The 16470-nt window shown below is 43.8% G+C and overlaps 1 protein-coding gene across 1 annotated transcript in view; it reads left to right on the forward strand.

The window, feature by feature from the left end:
- LOC125091713 (nuclear RNA export factor 2-like) overlaps nt 1-15570 on the forward strand; it is a 33061-nt gene extending 17491 nt beyond the window's left edge. The window contains exons 3-22 of the mRNA XM_047715590.1: nt 6100-6283; nt 6517-6670; nt 6976-7059; nt 7174-7278; nt 7400-7480; nt 7598-7667; nt 7815-7903; nt 8023-8130; nt 8303-8412; nt 10229-10265; nt 10646-10714; nt 10801-10856; nt 10996-11103; nt 11224-11282; nt 11395-11510; nt 11603-11645; nt 12212-12284; nt 12819-13001; nt 15133-15193; nt 15332-15570. Coding sequence (XP_047571546.1) covers nt 6100-6283; nt 6517-6670; nt 6976-7059; nt 7174-7278; nt 7400-7480; nt 7598-7667; nt 7815-7903; nt 8023-8130; nt 8303-8412; nt 10229-10265; nt 10646-10714; nt 10801-10856; nt 10996-11103; nt 11224-11282; nt 11395-11510; nt 11603-11645; nt 12212-12284; nt 12819-13001; nt 15133-15193; nt 15332-15376 — 1835 coding nt within the window. The 3' untranslated portion in view covers nt 15377-15570. The remainder of the gene's footprint in view (nt 1-6099; nt 6284-6516; nt 6671-6975; nt 7060-7173; nt 7279-7399; nt 7481-7597; nt 7668-7814; nt 7904-8022; nt 8131-8302; nt 8413-10228; nt 10266-10645; nt 10715-10800; nt 10857-10995; nt 11104-11223; nt 11283-11394; nt 11511-11602; nt 11646-12211; nt 12285-12818; nt 13002-15132; nt 15194-15331) is intronic.
- The last annotated feature ends 900 nt before the right edge of the window (nt 15571-16470 follow it).

Consider the following 16470-nt stretch of genomic DNA (forward strand, 5'->3'; position numbering starts at 1 on the left):
TATAACGGCTTGAATGCTGTATTTTTTCTGTTCACCTCCAGAGTCCCTACAGAGATATTCTTGTTCATATATTGTTGTTAACTCAGTGTCTCTTTGGGAGAAGGAAGCCTTGTAGCTTCCTAGTCAATCTTGTTGCTGACATCACTCTGTAATATACAATTTTGTATCCTGACTCTTTTTTCTTTCACATAATGGCATAAGGTATCAGGAGTATTCTATCTTGCTTTTTGAGCCTGCCACTTGAACTTGAATCGTTTTTTTAGAAAAAGAGCATGAGTGGGAGGGAGGGGCAGAGGGAGAGGGAGAGAGAGAATCTTAAGCAGCATGGAGCCTGACATGAGGCTTGATCTCACAGCTCTGAGATCATGACCTGAGCCAAAATCAAAAGTCAAATCCTTAACCAACTGAGCTACCCAGGTGTCCCACCATTTTTTAAATAATAATACATTTTTAGCAAAAATACTGGAACTCAGAATGTAAGCCCCCTTTCAAACCGGTCTGTATGCCTGTATCAGAGTGTAAGCATTTTATTTTGGTTCTCTTGATTAGATCAATGTCAGATCATTTCCCACCAAGCCTGTCCTGTTTTTACTGTTGCTACTTTATAAATACATTAATAGTTGACACCATGATCTTCTCCCATACACTCATCTGTTTTCCTTCTCATTTCCCAGAGGACTAACAACAATGAATGTAAATAACACCCATCCATCCTTTACTAAACACCAGATGTTGTACTAAGTACTGGCCTAATAATAGCTAACTTACTTATAGTGTTTATTTGGTCACAGGCATTTCTCCAGGTGTTTTCCATGTATTTCCGTATATTAACTTTATTTTCACAATTATAAGGCAAAACTGTTACTATTTTCAATTTAAGGGGAAAAAATAAGGTGAGTCACCATGAAGTCAAAGTTACTTTCCCTGGAACATAGAATTTAGCACTAGGATTCAAACCCTCATTGATCTGACCTCTAGTCCTGCGCCCATAACAAATGATGTATGACTCTGTGTTAGGGCTGAAATGAACACGGAGATGGTACCCAAAGTCCAGTGGACAGTATTGGCTATGGTGTCTGGGACCAACACGCTCTGAACTCTAGCCCTTCGTCCAAGAAACTCATCACTGTATGCTCTTCCCCCTGTATGATCTCTCCCTTCTTAGACCGTAGGAACTCTTTCTCTGGTGTTCAGCTTGAAGATGAAGTAACAAAGACAGACAAGTTATACATGGAAAGAAAGAAAGGTTTCCAGTGAGGTGCATATTGCCAGGATTTTTCAGTTCCTCATAGGCCTTTCCCATTTATGTTTCATTCTCTTCCAATGCTCACCCTTATCTTTCTGACTGGCATGTCCATCCCTTGGCCTTTTTGTTCTGTATGTCAGGTACCATGCCTCTTCTTTCCTATCCTTGATTCAAGGGACAATCATTTCTACCTCTCTTCTGTCAGTATCAGCCACTCCCAGATCCCATTGTTTTTCTGTGTCAAAGAGCATATAAAGCACAGCCGTATAATTATAAGTATATATTTCAGCATAGGACATTTTGAGGTGAAATGTCTTGGTCAAAGTGTAAGAATGGTTAAGCATACTGTAGGAAATTAGACTCTCTTGCACTGTTAGTGGAGAAATATATTGGTGTAAATATTCTTAGGAAATTGTCTCTTATAATTTAAAATATGATGTACTTCTTCTGGGAAGCTGTAAAATACAGACTGAAATCTTGGAACTGTCCTAAATCCCAAGCCATGCTCTACTGGGTAATTTGGCTTCCCTCATTAGAAATACCTTGTATAGAGAATTCCAATACTTTAAATTTGAAAATCAATTCAAATATTAAAATGCAAAGATGTAAAAAATTAAAGGGCATATTAAAAACAAGAAGCAAAAATTGGATATATATATAGTATATAATAAATGAAAAGAAAATGTATATTAGGTCCTGTTTTGTGTGGCAATGAACTTTTCAGCATGATTTGAAATACATGTATCTGTAATCTAACTATATAAATGTATACAAATGTAATCTAATTATACAAATGTAAAACAGATAATATTAACACATGCCCATGCACACACACATGCTCATGCAGACACTCTTGCTTTCCTCTGAGACAAGTACAGTACTGGCCGTCACAAAGCTGAGCACCCACAGACATGCATGTAGGTCCAGAACATTCTTCGTACACATACCAGCACCAGCTATATCTGCTAGATTTAAGGAAACCCTCTCTTCATTTCTGCCACCAGTTTGCAAAATCCTCCTTTCCTCAGATCAGAAAAGCAGTAGTTTCAGCATTAATCAAGAGGGGGGTAATCAGCTCTAGATCTAACTGTACACTAGTGAAAAATACTAATTTTGCAAAAGACAAATCCAACACATGGTAGCTTTACAAGCAGTTTATGAAATAGTTCTGCAGCCCAATTTTTTTTCTGGAATAAGTAGATGTGGGTGGAAGTGGTTGAGATGTATGGATTCTCAAAAGTGGTTTTATCACAAATCTACATTGCCTACATTCATTTAACAAATACTAATTAAGCCCTGTTATATGCCAGACAATGCCACCTCGAAGTGACTCTTAATTGGCAAACTCTGTGATCCAAACAGATTTATCCATCTAGTTCAAGACCTATATCTCCACTTGGTCCAAGACACCTGGATCCGCCCAAGCAGGAGACTAACTCCTGCTCACAAAGCATCATCCTTTGTCTGCTCACAGAAATTGGTCCTTGAGATCTAAAAGTCCACTAATAAAGGAGACGCAGCCCAGTAGCTGGAGGAACACTTAGGATATGAAGGCAGACCAATCGATGAGGACACAATTTCTGCTCCACCACTGACTTGGCTGAGAAATCCAGGGAAATGTACCTAACCCCTGTGAGCCTAATATTCATGATCTAGAAAGGGACTGTGGATACAATCATTTTTAGACTTCTGTGAGGAGGTCAAAAAACTCTAGTGAGGGACGCCTGGGTGGCTCAGTTGGTTAAGCCGCTGCTTTCGGCTCAGGTCATGATCCCAGTGTCCTGGGATCGAGTCCCACATCGGGCTCCTTGTTCTGTGGGGAGCCTGCTTCTCCCTCTGCCTCTGCCTGCCACTCTGTCTGCCTGTGCTCGCTCTCTCTCTCTCTCTCTCTCTCTGACAAATAAATAAAATCTTAAAAAAAAAAAAACTCTAGTGAGTCTGCCCAACTCTGATTAAGTATTGGTTCCCACCAGGCAAGTGTTGGTTTACTTCTCACCCTGTTCACCAATGGCAGGGACGCCATTGTCATGTGCTCAATGGCATAGCAATGATGTAGGCAGAATTCCAAATCAACACAAGAAGTACCATGTGAACACACATGATGTCATAAAGGATACTCACAACCGTTTCTTTGTGTATCAGTTAATACTGTAGTAGAGACTGAGGGGAAACCCAGGCAGCCTGGGTGAAAGGCACCAACTGATTTCTGATGCTCCTTGTTGTTATCTTTGACTTTGGCACAACGACAGTGAGACAGGGATTGTACTGAGATGCAAACCTTCAGTAAGTGGATATGCACGTGCACGAAAGTGTGTGTGTGTGATCTCTCTGATTTTTTAGTCACATGCCCACTCTCCTATGAGATTCCCAAAACAAGGCTGTGATTGTGATTGCTTCTGTCAAATCACCTTCTTTAGGGAGGCCTCTGGTCCTGTTTAGACTTAGCTGGTCAGTCTGGGGATTGCTATAGCTGTTAGGTAGCTCATTTTTAACACTTCCCCCTTGACAACATTATTTCTGAAGTAATGTCAGTTCTCAAAGATGATTCTGATGCTCTGTACACTGTATGTTGACTATGGACCATTATTCCTCTTTCTAATATTTGATTGTTTCCTTTCATTGGTGGATTTTTATGAAAACACATTGTTTTCCTGGAATTCTCCAAAGGTCACTAATAAGGTTTCTCTTTGTTGTTGTTATTGTTGTTTAGTATCATTATGAACTCATGGCTTTTTAACATGTTGATGGGCTTCAAACCATTGTTTTGAGCAGAAGAGTGAAATGATTTATGTTCCACTCTTGGGCTGAAAACAGATGGTAAGGGAGCAAGGATGAAAATAGAAGGATCAGTTAGAAGACAGTATAATCCAGGAGATAGATGTTGGGGTCTTGGCCAGGGTGGTAATAATAGTGGTGGTGAGAAATGGCTAGATTATGGATGTACTGGAGAGAGGAGGCAAGAGAATTTCCTGAATAGTTGGATGTGGAGTGAGAGAGAGAGAGAGCACTCCAGGCCACTTCCAAGTTTTGAGGACTGAGCCATTGGCATTTCAGCATCAAATGCTCTGCCCATGTTTAATTCCACTTCTGGTGCCACACAGGGAACGTCCCAAAGGTTGTGAGTAGCAGGGTTGTCATGACAGCAAGGCCACACACTGAAAGCAGTGACTCCCCAGAGAAATTAATCTGAGGCATGGTTGTAATCAGTATATCATGGAGTAATCACCAGTGAACAGATTTTTACTCATAAGCGTGCCCTAAAACAGCATGGAGTAATTAATGTACAAAATGTACAACACACAAACTGAGAGAGCCTTAAATATTAGAACCCAAAAGGAAGCTGTTTTCTACCAGTCTAGGTACCTTAATTCTCTCCTCACTGCCTACCCAAACCACTACCATTATTATGTGCTGTTTCACTGTTTCAGTTGAATGTGGTAAAAATAAAATACCCTTAGTGAATCCACTGTGAGAGAGAGAATTGGGCCTCTTCTGTAGATACCAGAAAATTTCCAAATCTTTCCAAATGTAAATTATATATTTTGGCAGGGAGTATTTGCAGGGGGAATGGTGAATATCAGTACAACTCCTAGGAGTGAATACAGGATGAGATAGCACCAAGACACTAAGTGTACTTGTGGTTACAATATCCAAGAAAGTAGAACTCAGATTAAAGGAAATTGATAAGAGAAAGAAAGAGGCACTACATAATAATAAAGGGATCAGTACACTGGGGAGTCATAATGATCCTAAATGTGTATGGGCCAAACAACAGAGACTCAAAGTACATGAAACAAAAACACTAAGAGAGCTGAAAGGAGAAATAACCACATCCATAATTAGAGTTGGGGCCTTCAACAGCCCCCTCCCATTTAACAAGGGATAAAATTACTAGAGACAAAACCAGCAAGAATATAGGAGATCTGAATAACACAATAAACAGGATCTATGCGACATAAATATAGTACTCCAACCAATGACAGCAAAGCACGTCCCCCCCAATATCTATCTAATATTCATCAAGCTAGAGCATCTCTTGGACCATCAAACAAACCTCAACAAATTTTAAGAGAATTGAAATCACACAGGGCATGTTCTCTAACCATAATGGACCCATGTTAGAAATCAATAATATAATGAAAAAAGAAGAATCCCTGAACACTTGGAAATGGTAGTTGACATATCATCCCAGTTTGTAATTCAGATCCTTGTTATAGAGGAGCTGAGGTTAGGAGGAGTTGTCCCCTCACCTGAAAGGCATTTCAGGCTGGGCAAAAAGAAAACTCACTCTGGGTATTTCAAACTGAGTATTGTTGACAACAAGGCTGGAGGGAGGGGAACAGCTTAGGAGGCTATTATATCAGTCCCACCTGACATTAAAGCTTGAACTACACCAGCAAAGGAAGTACAGCTTGCTGAGTGTTAGTGGGATCAGTATGGTGGCTGACTGAATTTGGGAAGCATGAGAAAGAATGCTTCCCTGGTATTGGTGTGGTATTTAGACAAGCCTGAAAGAAGGCATAATTCAGATGTCTTCCTACTGTATGGCTGGTTTCCAGTCTAACCCATGGATGCATAGATCTCTGTTTTTTTATAAGTCCTGCTTCATTCTTTAAAAGGTTCAATACAATTTCCTCCTCCTCCTCTCCCAAGATCCTCCCCTGATAGTCCCATCTGTCAAATAAGGCTCTCCTATCTGGACAAGCAGAAGAGTTTCCTTTCTGGGGTTTGGGGGATTGGACCCTTAGGGCAGGTTGACACTTTGCTTGCCCTACCATGGTGTTAGCCTAAGATGGATACATGGCAAGTGGACCACTGACATGTCTTCAATCTTGTATTTTTCCCCTTTTGAGAATACAATGATGGTGATAGCTCATCTCAAGGAAGAAAGAAAATTTGGAGCTCATTCCGAGGTGATTTTGTCAAGAGGAACCCTCATTATGAATGTGGTGGATATGAGCCTCATCCTTCATACCTCCAGGAGAATGATGGAAATGTGTTGATGAGGGATGTCCAAGAGGACCCCAAAATAAGACAGTAAGTGACCAGGCAGACTGGTTTGCATGTAGCGGCCCCTGGGACTAGGTGACTCTTTCACTCTCCCTGGTCTTCTTTTTCTTCTCTCACTGGAAAACTGAAGGATACCAGAAGTGGAATAATGGTTAAGCAATCCTAATTGTATTCCTGGTGACAGAGAGGTGAAGGTGTATAGAAGAAGACTTTCTTAGCATTTATGGTCCTACCTTTGTCTTTCCACTTCTCCTCCACAGCACTCCCTATAGCACCCGGCGCAACAAGAGGAGAGTGAAATGGCAAAATGAAGGCCATATCCATATTACTGTGTGGAGAGATAGAAAAACTCTGAAGAGAGAAATGGGGGAGAACACACAAGATGGAAACCCAGGGAAATGGTTCAAGATCAACGTGAGTGTCTTGGCAAGGTCTGCATTAGATAGACTATCCTGGAACCTTATAAAAAAAGGAAGACCACATTACACAACCTTACATCAATTATTTGGAGGAGAGCTTTCCAATGGAGATTTCTCTTCTCCATCGGAGGATCTAGGAAATCCATATCTGGCACAAAAATAAGAAATAATGCCAGTGGTCCCTTCTTTCGAAGTTCTATGCAGATCAATAGAAGGGCCGATAAGAACGCTGTTGGGTCTGTTTCCAGCTTTAATTCTATGTTGTCTCTCCTCACTCCCATCCCTTCTTTTCACCTTTAGATTCCCTATGGGAGAAAGTATGACAAGACATGGCTAATGAATTCAATCCAGAGCCATTGCAGTGTCCCCTTCACTCCAGTGGATGTAAGAGAGGATGGTGAAACCAGACGAGTGGGCACAGGGAAGTGTGGGTGGGGGAAGCCAACTGAGCCAGAAGACTCTATTCTCCAAAATTATTGTTGCCTCCCCCTCCTGCAGTTTCACTACGTGAAAAACCAGGCTCGGTTCTTTGTCCAGGATGTTGGCACTGCCTCTGCACTGAAGGATGTCAGCTGCAAGATTTATGATGAGGAGAACCGAAAGGTATGTGTTGAGGGCATTACCTCTCCCTAGTTTCTTCCTGGGGCAGGAAGAAAGGGCAGGGGCTGGTTGTCTTCTTTGGAATTAAAGTTCTTGGTGTTTACCCCACCTCTCCTTCCTGCAGATATCTATCTTTGTCAATCCCTCCTCTGTACCCTACTCTGTGAGGTATAAGTTGGAGCCAGAAGAAATGGAGCAGCTAAAGGTAACTCAGACTCAAGGCCCATTGTGTGCCCAGACCCAGACCCACCTCTTCCTCCAGCCCCTGATTTCCCTATCCCCACTAGAGCCTCCCAGTGGCTCTCTGCGTCTCTCTCTGCAGCTGACCATGAACAAACGCTATGACGTCTCCCAGCAAGCTCTTGACCTCCAGTGTCTCCGCTTTGACCCAGGTACACAACAGCAAAAATTCTAGGGCAGGTGAGGGCACAGGGATCTTTCTGGGAGGGAGACTGAGGGATGGTGATATGAGAAGGGGTTGGTGCTGGCCCTAGACCCCACTCTCAGCCTTCTGATTGCCTCCTCTCGGCTTCCTGAAGACTTAGTAGGCCATGATATAGATATAATCCTGAACCGAAGAAACTGCATGGCTGCCACCCTGCAGATCATTGAAGAGAATTACCCTGAGGTGAGACCTTGGGCCCAGTGCTGTTATTAATGGTAGGGGGTGGGACACATGGGGTGGAGGACAGAGTTGTCTCTGAGTCCCTAATAATAATTGTCACTCTAACTCTTCTTCACCAACAGCTGTTGTCCTTGAACTTGAGCAACAACAAACTGTATGGGCTGGATGGCCTGTCTGACATTATAGAGATGGCCCCCACAGTCAAGAACCTGAACCTCTCCAAAAATGAGGTGGGGAGAGGGAGCCAAATCAAAGTTGGGGTTGACAGTGGGTGGTAGTGCTCATCAGAGTAATGACAGGAGGCAACAGAAGGTACCTGTGTGGTAAGGTGGGAGCTTGGGTGCAGGGCCTGTGTGTCTCTTTCCCGGGAATCTTTTCCAGTTTCTTCCCCATATTTCTCAGCTGAACTTGGTGTGGGAGTTAAACAAGATGAAAGGACTGGAGCTTGAAGAGCTTTGGCTAGAAGGAAACCCCTTGTGTGACACCTTTCCAGACGAGTCCACCTACATAAGGTCAGTGTGAACACCTCTCACACTTCCTGGGAACCCTCGATCCTGGGAGCCTGAACTGTCCCTGAGAATGCATGTATGCAGGAAGCTACAACCATAGTCCTCTAGAAGGACCATAGGTCCCACCTACTCCTCTCTCTGTGTCCTTCAGCTGTAAGGAGTTTCCTTCCTATGACCTGCTCACCTGCTCTCCTGGTCTGGAGTCTGTTTTCACCTCACTGCAGTACAGAATTCTTTTTCTTTTTTTTCCTTTTTTTTAAAAACCATCTTTTTAAATTTTTCTTATTTAAATTCAATTTAGTTAACATTTAATGCATTATTATTTTCAGGGGAAGAATTTAGTGATTCATCAGTTACATATAACACCCAGTGCTCATTACATCAAGTGCCCTCCTTATGCTTTCAGTGTTCTTTAGAATGCCCTCCAAGAGTGTGCTCCAGGAAGCAAGTCTCCTCCTCCTCACCAGGACCAGGAGGGACCAGACTTGAGCCAGATGTTAGTACTTTGAACTGAGAAGGGTCCTCCAGTTCAGGGCCTCGGTGCTGAGACAGGCTTTCCTACTCACTGCTGAGATGGAGTTTCCCTCCCTTGTTCTGAGAGGGGACCTCCTTCTCTTACTCCAAAAGGGTTGCCCTCTCTAATTTCAGGCTATCGTGGTGGCTTTCCTGCCCCATGCTGAGGCCAAGGTCCTGGAGTCCTACCATCACGATATCTATTCCTCTGACCCAATGCCAGTAGTAAGGCCCTGCTTGGGAGAAACCAGGGTTCCTGAGTCAATGGGCCAGAAATGGGTGACTGCCAGTGAGCAGAGGCCTTTCTGAGGCAGGAATGGAAGTCAGAGGGCAGAGGTGCTTGAGGAGACAGAAGGACAAACCTCTCAGAGGCACTGCCCCCTCCTTTCCCTCCGCACATCACATCTCCGCAAATGATCCTTCAGAGAAGCCCTGGGTAGTCCCGCACAGATATGATTCCTCAGGCTAGGAATCAACTAAGACAGGCACACGTGCACAGGGTCCATCAGGAGAGAAGGCAGTGATCATGAGAAGGGACAACAGACCCTCAGCCCCATGCTGACCTGGGGGTTGACCCTATACTCCCTCTGGGGAAAATATCCTGCCCCTGTGGTTGTCTCATTCCCCAGCTCAGACTGAGCTCACACAGGTGACAGAGTTTCATCCAGCATGCAGTGGGCCCCCAACCCAACACCTGCACGTCTTCCATTCCTACCTTGGGTGCCAGGGCCTGCCAGGGCAGATGAAGGATAGGACTGCAACCAGGGAGCCATTTCCCCATTCTTCTCTCTTCTTTCTGATCCCTACCACCATGGTAGAGCTTCTTTCCCCTCCCTTTGCTTTGCTTTCTCTTACTCCTTAGTCTCTGATTCCATTATGTCTCTCCTACCTCTCCCCTCCTACATTCATTGCCTCTTCTGTCTTCATCCCCCCCTTCCTGCCTCATGGGCCTTGCCTCACACACCTCCCTGCCCCAACATCCTGGACATCCTTGGGGGATATCAGGGTCTTGCAGGATGCTAGACCCCTAGTGATGTAGCAGAGCTCTGGGCTCCCATTCCATTCCCTCTTCTCTTGGGAGTCTTCAGTGGGGATTTGGAGGAAGTAAGGAAGGCAGGGAGGGGAAGTCATCCCTGGAGCCTGAGCTCCAAATGTTGCTTCTGGTGGCACTGAAGAAGGGAGTCAGAGCAGTATAGGTGGAAGCTCCCAGTGGAAAGGAGAGGGAGGGGAGGGAGGGAAAGGGTAGGAGGGAGGCTTTGCAACCCTGACCTATCAGTCACTTCTTTCTATTTTGGATTTTGGACAGTGCCATCAAGGATTGCTTTCCTAAGTTGTTACGCCTGGTAAGTGACTACACTCATCATTGTCTCTTACTAATATTGATCACCACCACACCTTTGGGTGTTCTCTAGATTACATGTTTGTGTCAGACCTTTATCCATTTTAGGGTACCAGGACTCCTGAAAATGACATGAATATGCTCTCTGGAGAAATGTGTGCGTACACACACATACACACACACGACAGAAAAATGTTGCATATAATAGTAAATACTTTCCAGACGTCATGTTGAAGACACACACTCTAATCTTGTCCATGTAATTTCCAGTGCGCTTTCATACCTAACCTCTGACCCTCACCCTCTCTTGGGCTCATCTTTTCCCCTGATCATCCAGGGCCACCTCCCTGGTCTCCACTGCTGACTTCTTCTTCCCTTCTCCAGGATGGCCAGGAGTTATCACCACCAGTTATCACTGATACTGACACACCCTGCTTGTTAAAGCCCTGCAAGGTGAGGGAAAATTGATCAAACAACATTTGGGCTATTACAAGGGAGGTTTTATCAGCCACATAGTCTCAAATGTCTTTTGATTCCAGGAAAGCTACAAAGGATCTGATGCCCTGAAGAGTCTAGTCCTGCAATTCCTGCAGCAGTAAGTACTCCTGGGAATCTGGAGAAGGGGATGGCTAGGACGGGTGAGGCCACACAAGCTCAGAACTGCTTACTGGTTCTGGAAATCTCATTTGGGGTCCAGACCACAGAGATAGACTGTCTTCATTACTCTCCCACAGGTACTATTTCATATATGATTCTGGAGACCGTCAGGGTCTCCTCGGTGCCTACCATGATGAGGCCTGCTTCTCCCTGGTCATTCCCTTAAACCCCAAGGACCCAGGCCCGTAAGTAGCAAAGCCCAGTCTCTGTTCCTGGGCTCTGTGGCTCCCCAGAAGACACAGGGCAGCTCCTGGAATCACCCACACCGGCCACACCACCACTTTCTGTCCTTCTTTCTCTGCTAGAAGCAGCTTGTGGGAGTACTTCAAGGAAAGCAGGAATATGAAGAAGCCCAAGGACCCCTGTGCGTATGTGATGAGGAAGATTGGGCAGGGAAACAGGGTGTGCAGGGGTTAACTATTATGGCCCAGGGTGTGGCGACCCCTGAACTTTGCTTGCTTCTCCTCTCCCCCTAGCCCTGTGTGTTCAGCCGCTAAAGCACACAAAATATAACATCGTGGGCTCTCTCTGTGTGCTGCCCAAAACACAGCACGATCTCAGCTCCTTCTTGGTGGACATGTGGCTCCAGACGGTGAGCACCTTCTTCCTCCCGAGGGCAGCCCCAGAAAGCCATGGGTGGGTAGGAAGTTTAGGTGACTTAGCACCTGGGCTCTTCCCTTTCAGGAAAGGATGCTCTGTTTCACTGTCCATGGGGTATTCAAGGAAGGTGAGTGTGCATAGAGTCCCTCCCCAGATGCCCCACTGCTCCCTCCCCGCTGGCTGGAATCTCTCTCAGAACTGCCCCAGCTTCCCTGATCCCTTTCCTTCTCTTCCTATTCCCACTGTGTTCTGCCTCCACTCTGTCCCCAAACCATCCTGGTCTGAACTGGATCTATGCTGGTCTGCCCCACACAACTTGGGGATTAAGGACACATTCTGTGGAGTTTCATGGCTGTCATCCCAGATCCTTATTCCGAGAACTACTTGAGGTGTTTATTTAACCTCTAAGTTTCCTCATTTGCAAAATGGAGCTAATAATGCCCACCTCTCAGAGTGAAAAATGAATCAAATGAACTTGTGGAGTGGTTGTCACAGCACCTGCCACCTAGTAGAGGCCCTGTCACTGGGAGTAGACTGTCCCTACTGTTGGCATCCCCATACCAGACACCCCAACTCCCAGTGAACAATAGTTCCCTTCAGCATGAGTATCGAGTCAGACCCTGACTGGGTTTCACTGTGTGGGCATGTGACGTATGTGTGACTCTAAGAGGGTATTATTGTTTGTTGTTGAAGTGGAGGGAATGTCTCAGGGTTCTGTTCGTGCCTTCACCAGGACTTTCATCACCATCCCTGCCAACAATTCCAGGTGAGTGCTACGTTGTAGGTGGGAATGCTCATCCCAGCCTGGGCTCAGGGTTGTGGGAGCATGGTGGTGAAGACATCTTGGTTTTCTCACTATTGTGGAAAGCCAACAAGTAGATCCAAGAAGCAGTCTAGTGTGGTGGTTAAGAGTATGGGTTCTGGGGTTAGAGCACTGGGTTCTCTTCTTGACCCCAGCACTCACTGGCATCACATGATCTCTCTGTGACACATTGTCTTCATTGGAAAATGGGGATTAGCTGCCCCTTCCCTTAGGCTATTGTAAGGGTTAAATGTGGGTGTAAAATCATCCCTGGGTTGCAGGTTAAGTACACATCTAGTGATGTTGGTAGATAGTCCCTGCAAAGGTGGGCTCTGTGAAGGGGTGGAGGCACAAGACATGGAATCTGGGGAGGATGGCAGGCATTCAGTAGGGGTAAGGAAGGAATCTAGTTGCTGAGTGGCAGTGGAAACAGGATCATTGATCTGGATGTGGAGTTGTACATTCATCTACTTGTCTAAGGGCCCATTTTCTCTCCAGTCTATGCATCGTGAATGATGAGCTGTTTGTGAGAGATGCCACCCCCAGTGAGACTTGGAATGCGTTCTCTTACGGAGATCCTACACCAACTTCCAGCTCCATGCCTACCCTCTCCCAGGAGCAGCAGGAAATGGTGTATGCTTTCTCCACTCAGTCTGGGATGAAACTCGAGTGGTCTCAGAAGTGAGTGGTGGGTGTACATGGGAAAGGGCAAGTTGCGACAGCGACTTGAGTGGAGGAGTGTGAATCAAAGAAACTCACAGGAAATTTGGAAAAATAACATTTTGGATAGTTTGCTTCCAAAAAGAAAGAAAGTGAGTCCATGGAGAAGGTGTCATACTATTATATATGTGAAGGATTAAAAAAAAATAGTATAATGCTCAATGACATTGTTTTATATATAGAAAATCTGAAAGAATCCACCAAAAAGCTAATAAAACTAATAAATTCAGCAGGGTTGTAGGATAAAAAACCAATATACAAAACTCATTTTTATTTCTATGTACTTGCAATGAGCAGTCCAAAAATGAAATTAAGAAAATTTACATTTACAATAGCATCAGAGTAGTGAAATATTTGGAAACAAATGTAACAAAAGAAGCACAAATCTTACACTCTGAAATCCATAAAATGTTAAAAAAATTTAAAAATGGGAAAGACATTCCATTTCCATTGGTTGGAATATTTCTAAATAGCTTAATATTGTTAAGATGGCAGTAATACCTAGAGCAATCTACAGATTCAGCACAATCCCTGTCAAAATCCTTCTTTGTAAAAATTGACAGGGTTATCCTATATTTCACATATAAGTGCACCAAATAACAATCTTGAAAGGTAAGAACAAAGTTAAAGGACTCACACTTCCTAATTTCAAAACTCGCTAAAAAGGTACAGTAATCAGAACTATGCAGTGCTGGCATATGGACAGTGCATGAATCAACGGAGTAGAATTGAGAGTGCACAAATAAACTCTCACATTTACGGTCAATTGATTGTCAGTGAGAGTGCTGAAAAAAATGTGATGAGAAAAAAAATAGTCTTTTCAGCAAATGGTGCTGGGACAACTGGATATCCACATGCAAAACAATAAATTTTGACCCTGGATTCACATCATGTACAAACAGACTATAAGTGGATCAAAGATCTAAAGGTAAGAGCTAAAACCATTAAAAAATTGGAAGAAAACATACATGTAAGCCTTCATTAATTAGGCAAGTGTTTCTTATATATGACACCAAAAGCACAAGCAACCAAAGAAAAAATAGATAAACAGGGCTTCATCAAAATTAAAAGGTGTTGTGCACCAGTGAGCACTATCAAAAGACTATAAATCCCACCAAAGGAATGGGAGAAAATATTTGCAAATCACATATCTGACAAGAATGTATGAAGAATGATTGCAGCTCAACAATAAAAGGACAAACGACCCAATTTAAAAAGTGGTAGAAGTGTCTGAATAGACAATTCTCCAAAGAAGATACACAAGGGGCCAAGGAGCCCATGAAAAACTTCTCAACAATTAGTCATTAAGGAAATGTAGATTAAAACCACAATGACTTACTACTTTACACACCACTGGTATGGCTTTGATCAATAAATGTTTAATGAGGTTTTTTTTAGATACAATTATTTGGGAATTAGATAATGGTGATGATTGTGCAATCTTGTGGCTATACTAAGAAAACACTGAATTGTACACTTTAAAACTAACTAAAACTAAAACTAAAACTAAAAACTAACTAACTAAAATGGTATGTGCATACAAAAATAATAAAATGGTATGTGCAGGGCACCTGGGTGGCTCAGTTGGTTAAGCGACTGCCTTCAGCTCAGGTCATGATCCTGGAGTCCCGGGATCGAGTCCCGCATCAGGCTCCCAGCTCCACGGGGACTCTGCTTCTCCCTCTGAACTTCTCCTCGCTCATGCTCTCTCTCACTGTCTCTCTCTCTCTCTCTCTCTCTCAAATAAATAAAAAATGAAATATTTTTTAAAAAATAGTATGTGCATTATATCTCAATAAAAATAACTGGAAACTTGTACTTTTAAATTTCCCATTTATTTTCTTGAATATCTTTTTTTTATCAATATATATTAAGTTCCCTGGTTCTTTTGGAAAGGTCTATTTTTCTGTCTTGAATTCTAGTGGGCATGAACGCCAGTGATAGACATTTTCACTAGGTCTTTCCTCATTATTGCACATAATGTTCATTCTGGTACATGCATCCCAGCAAAGAACTGGCACCGATTTAGCATCCCACGGTCAGCATGTCTGTACTGTGATACTAATGGAGATCACCTGTTCTTCCACTCCAGGTGCCTTCAGGACAACGAGTGGAACTATACCAGAGCTGGTCAGGTCTTCACTATGCTCAAGGTGAGGTCTGGGAATCATTAAGCGGGCTACCGATGGGCATTTCTGGGCCTTCAGGGAGGCCAAGAAAATGGAGGCTGGGTGGCCTGGGAATGAAACTCCAGATCTGGCTCTTCTGATGTCCCAACTCCTTCCCTCCAGAATGAGGGCAAGATCCCAGAGGAGGCTTTCAAGCAAATCACCTAAAAGAAGCCTTAGATGTCCACGTCGTCACTGTTTCTCTTTTCTCCAGCCTAAGGCTATACCCATGACTGGGGATGGAGGCCTGGCTGACCAAGAAATCAATATTACCTTGCAGGCCAGGTAACATAAGCACCTGAAGGATCAGTTGTTCCATGTACTTTCCTCACACATGATCGCTGTTTATTTTCATAATAAAGAGTTATGTTGCACATTGTGTGTTGTGTGTCCTAGATCACTCTTTTCCTGCCCCAACCATGAGCCAGTGAGTCCAGGACTGAAAGGTCCTGTCCTCTTCCAGACATTGTTCACCCTGGCACAGCAGGTACACAGGCTTGACTCCACAGGTAATATGTCAGTAAATTCTGGTGAGAAGGTACACACACTAATTCCAGAGATTAGCTTTTGGAAACAGTGTGACTCAGATGCTCTACCTGGAGGCCTGCAGAAGCAGGCATGTGGCCTGGAATAATAGGGGCTTTGCAAGGGCTGCCTACCAGCTAGTGAGGGCAGTGGAAGGAAGGAAGATGACTCACATGTATTTACTTCTTATTCCTAATCACTTGGATGCATTCAAAGGCATACCATCAACAACTTTATGACTTGCACACCGGTGAATGGGAAATGGGCCACGCTTGCATTTGTCTTCTCATCTATCCACTGTACTCCCCCCTCCCCTTCTCTGAAGGTGCACTGTGGGAGAGTTCTTACTTTAGCTCCTGAGAGTGAGGGAGAGTCAGCCTGTTTGCCCAGTGCATTTGTTAGAGAGGCGACAAAGGTGCTCCATGTCCGTGTGCTTGAGGGTGATCAGACATTTAGTTTCACATCCAAACAACAGTAACATGGAACCTCCCATTATGGTTGGCTTTGTGGGTAATTTCTCAATGATCAGCAATTGGCAGTTCAGAATCACAGGTAAGAGTTGAAAAGGACACTTGTGCAATTTATTTTCCATACTTCTGTAACATTTGGACTTTAGACCACAAGCAGTCATAATTCTTGAAATTAAAGTAATAGCAGTACCAAGTTTCACATTACCATCCTATAAATGATGGAATAGGTGAGGTATCACCAGTGTACAAATTATGCCTCTATTGGCA

Source organism: Lutra lutra, chromosome X (assembly GCF_902655055.1).
Source record: "Lutra lutra chromosome X, mLutLut1.2, whole genome shotgun sequence".
Lineage (NCBI taxonomy): Eukaryota > Metazoa > Chordata > Mammalia > Carnivora > Mustelidae > Lutra > Lutra lutra.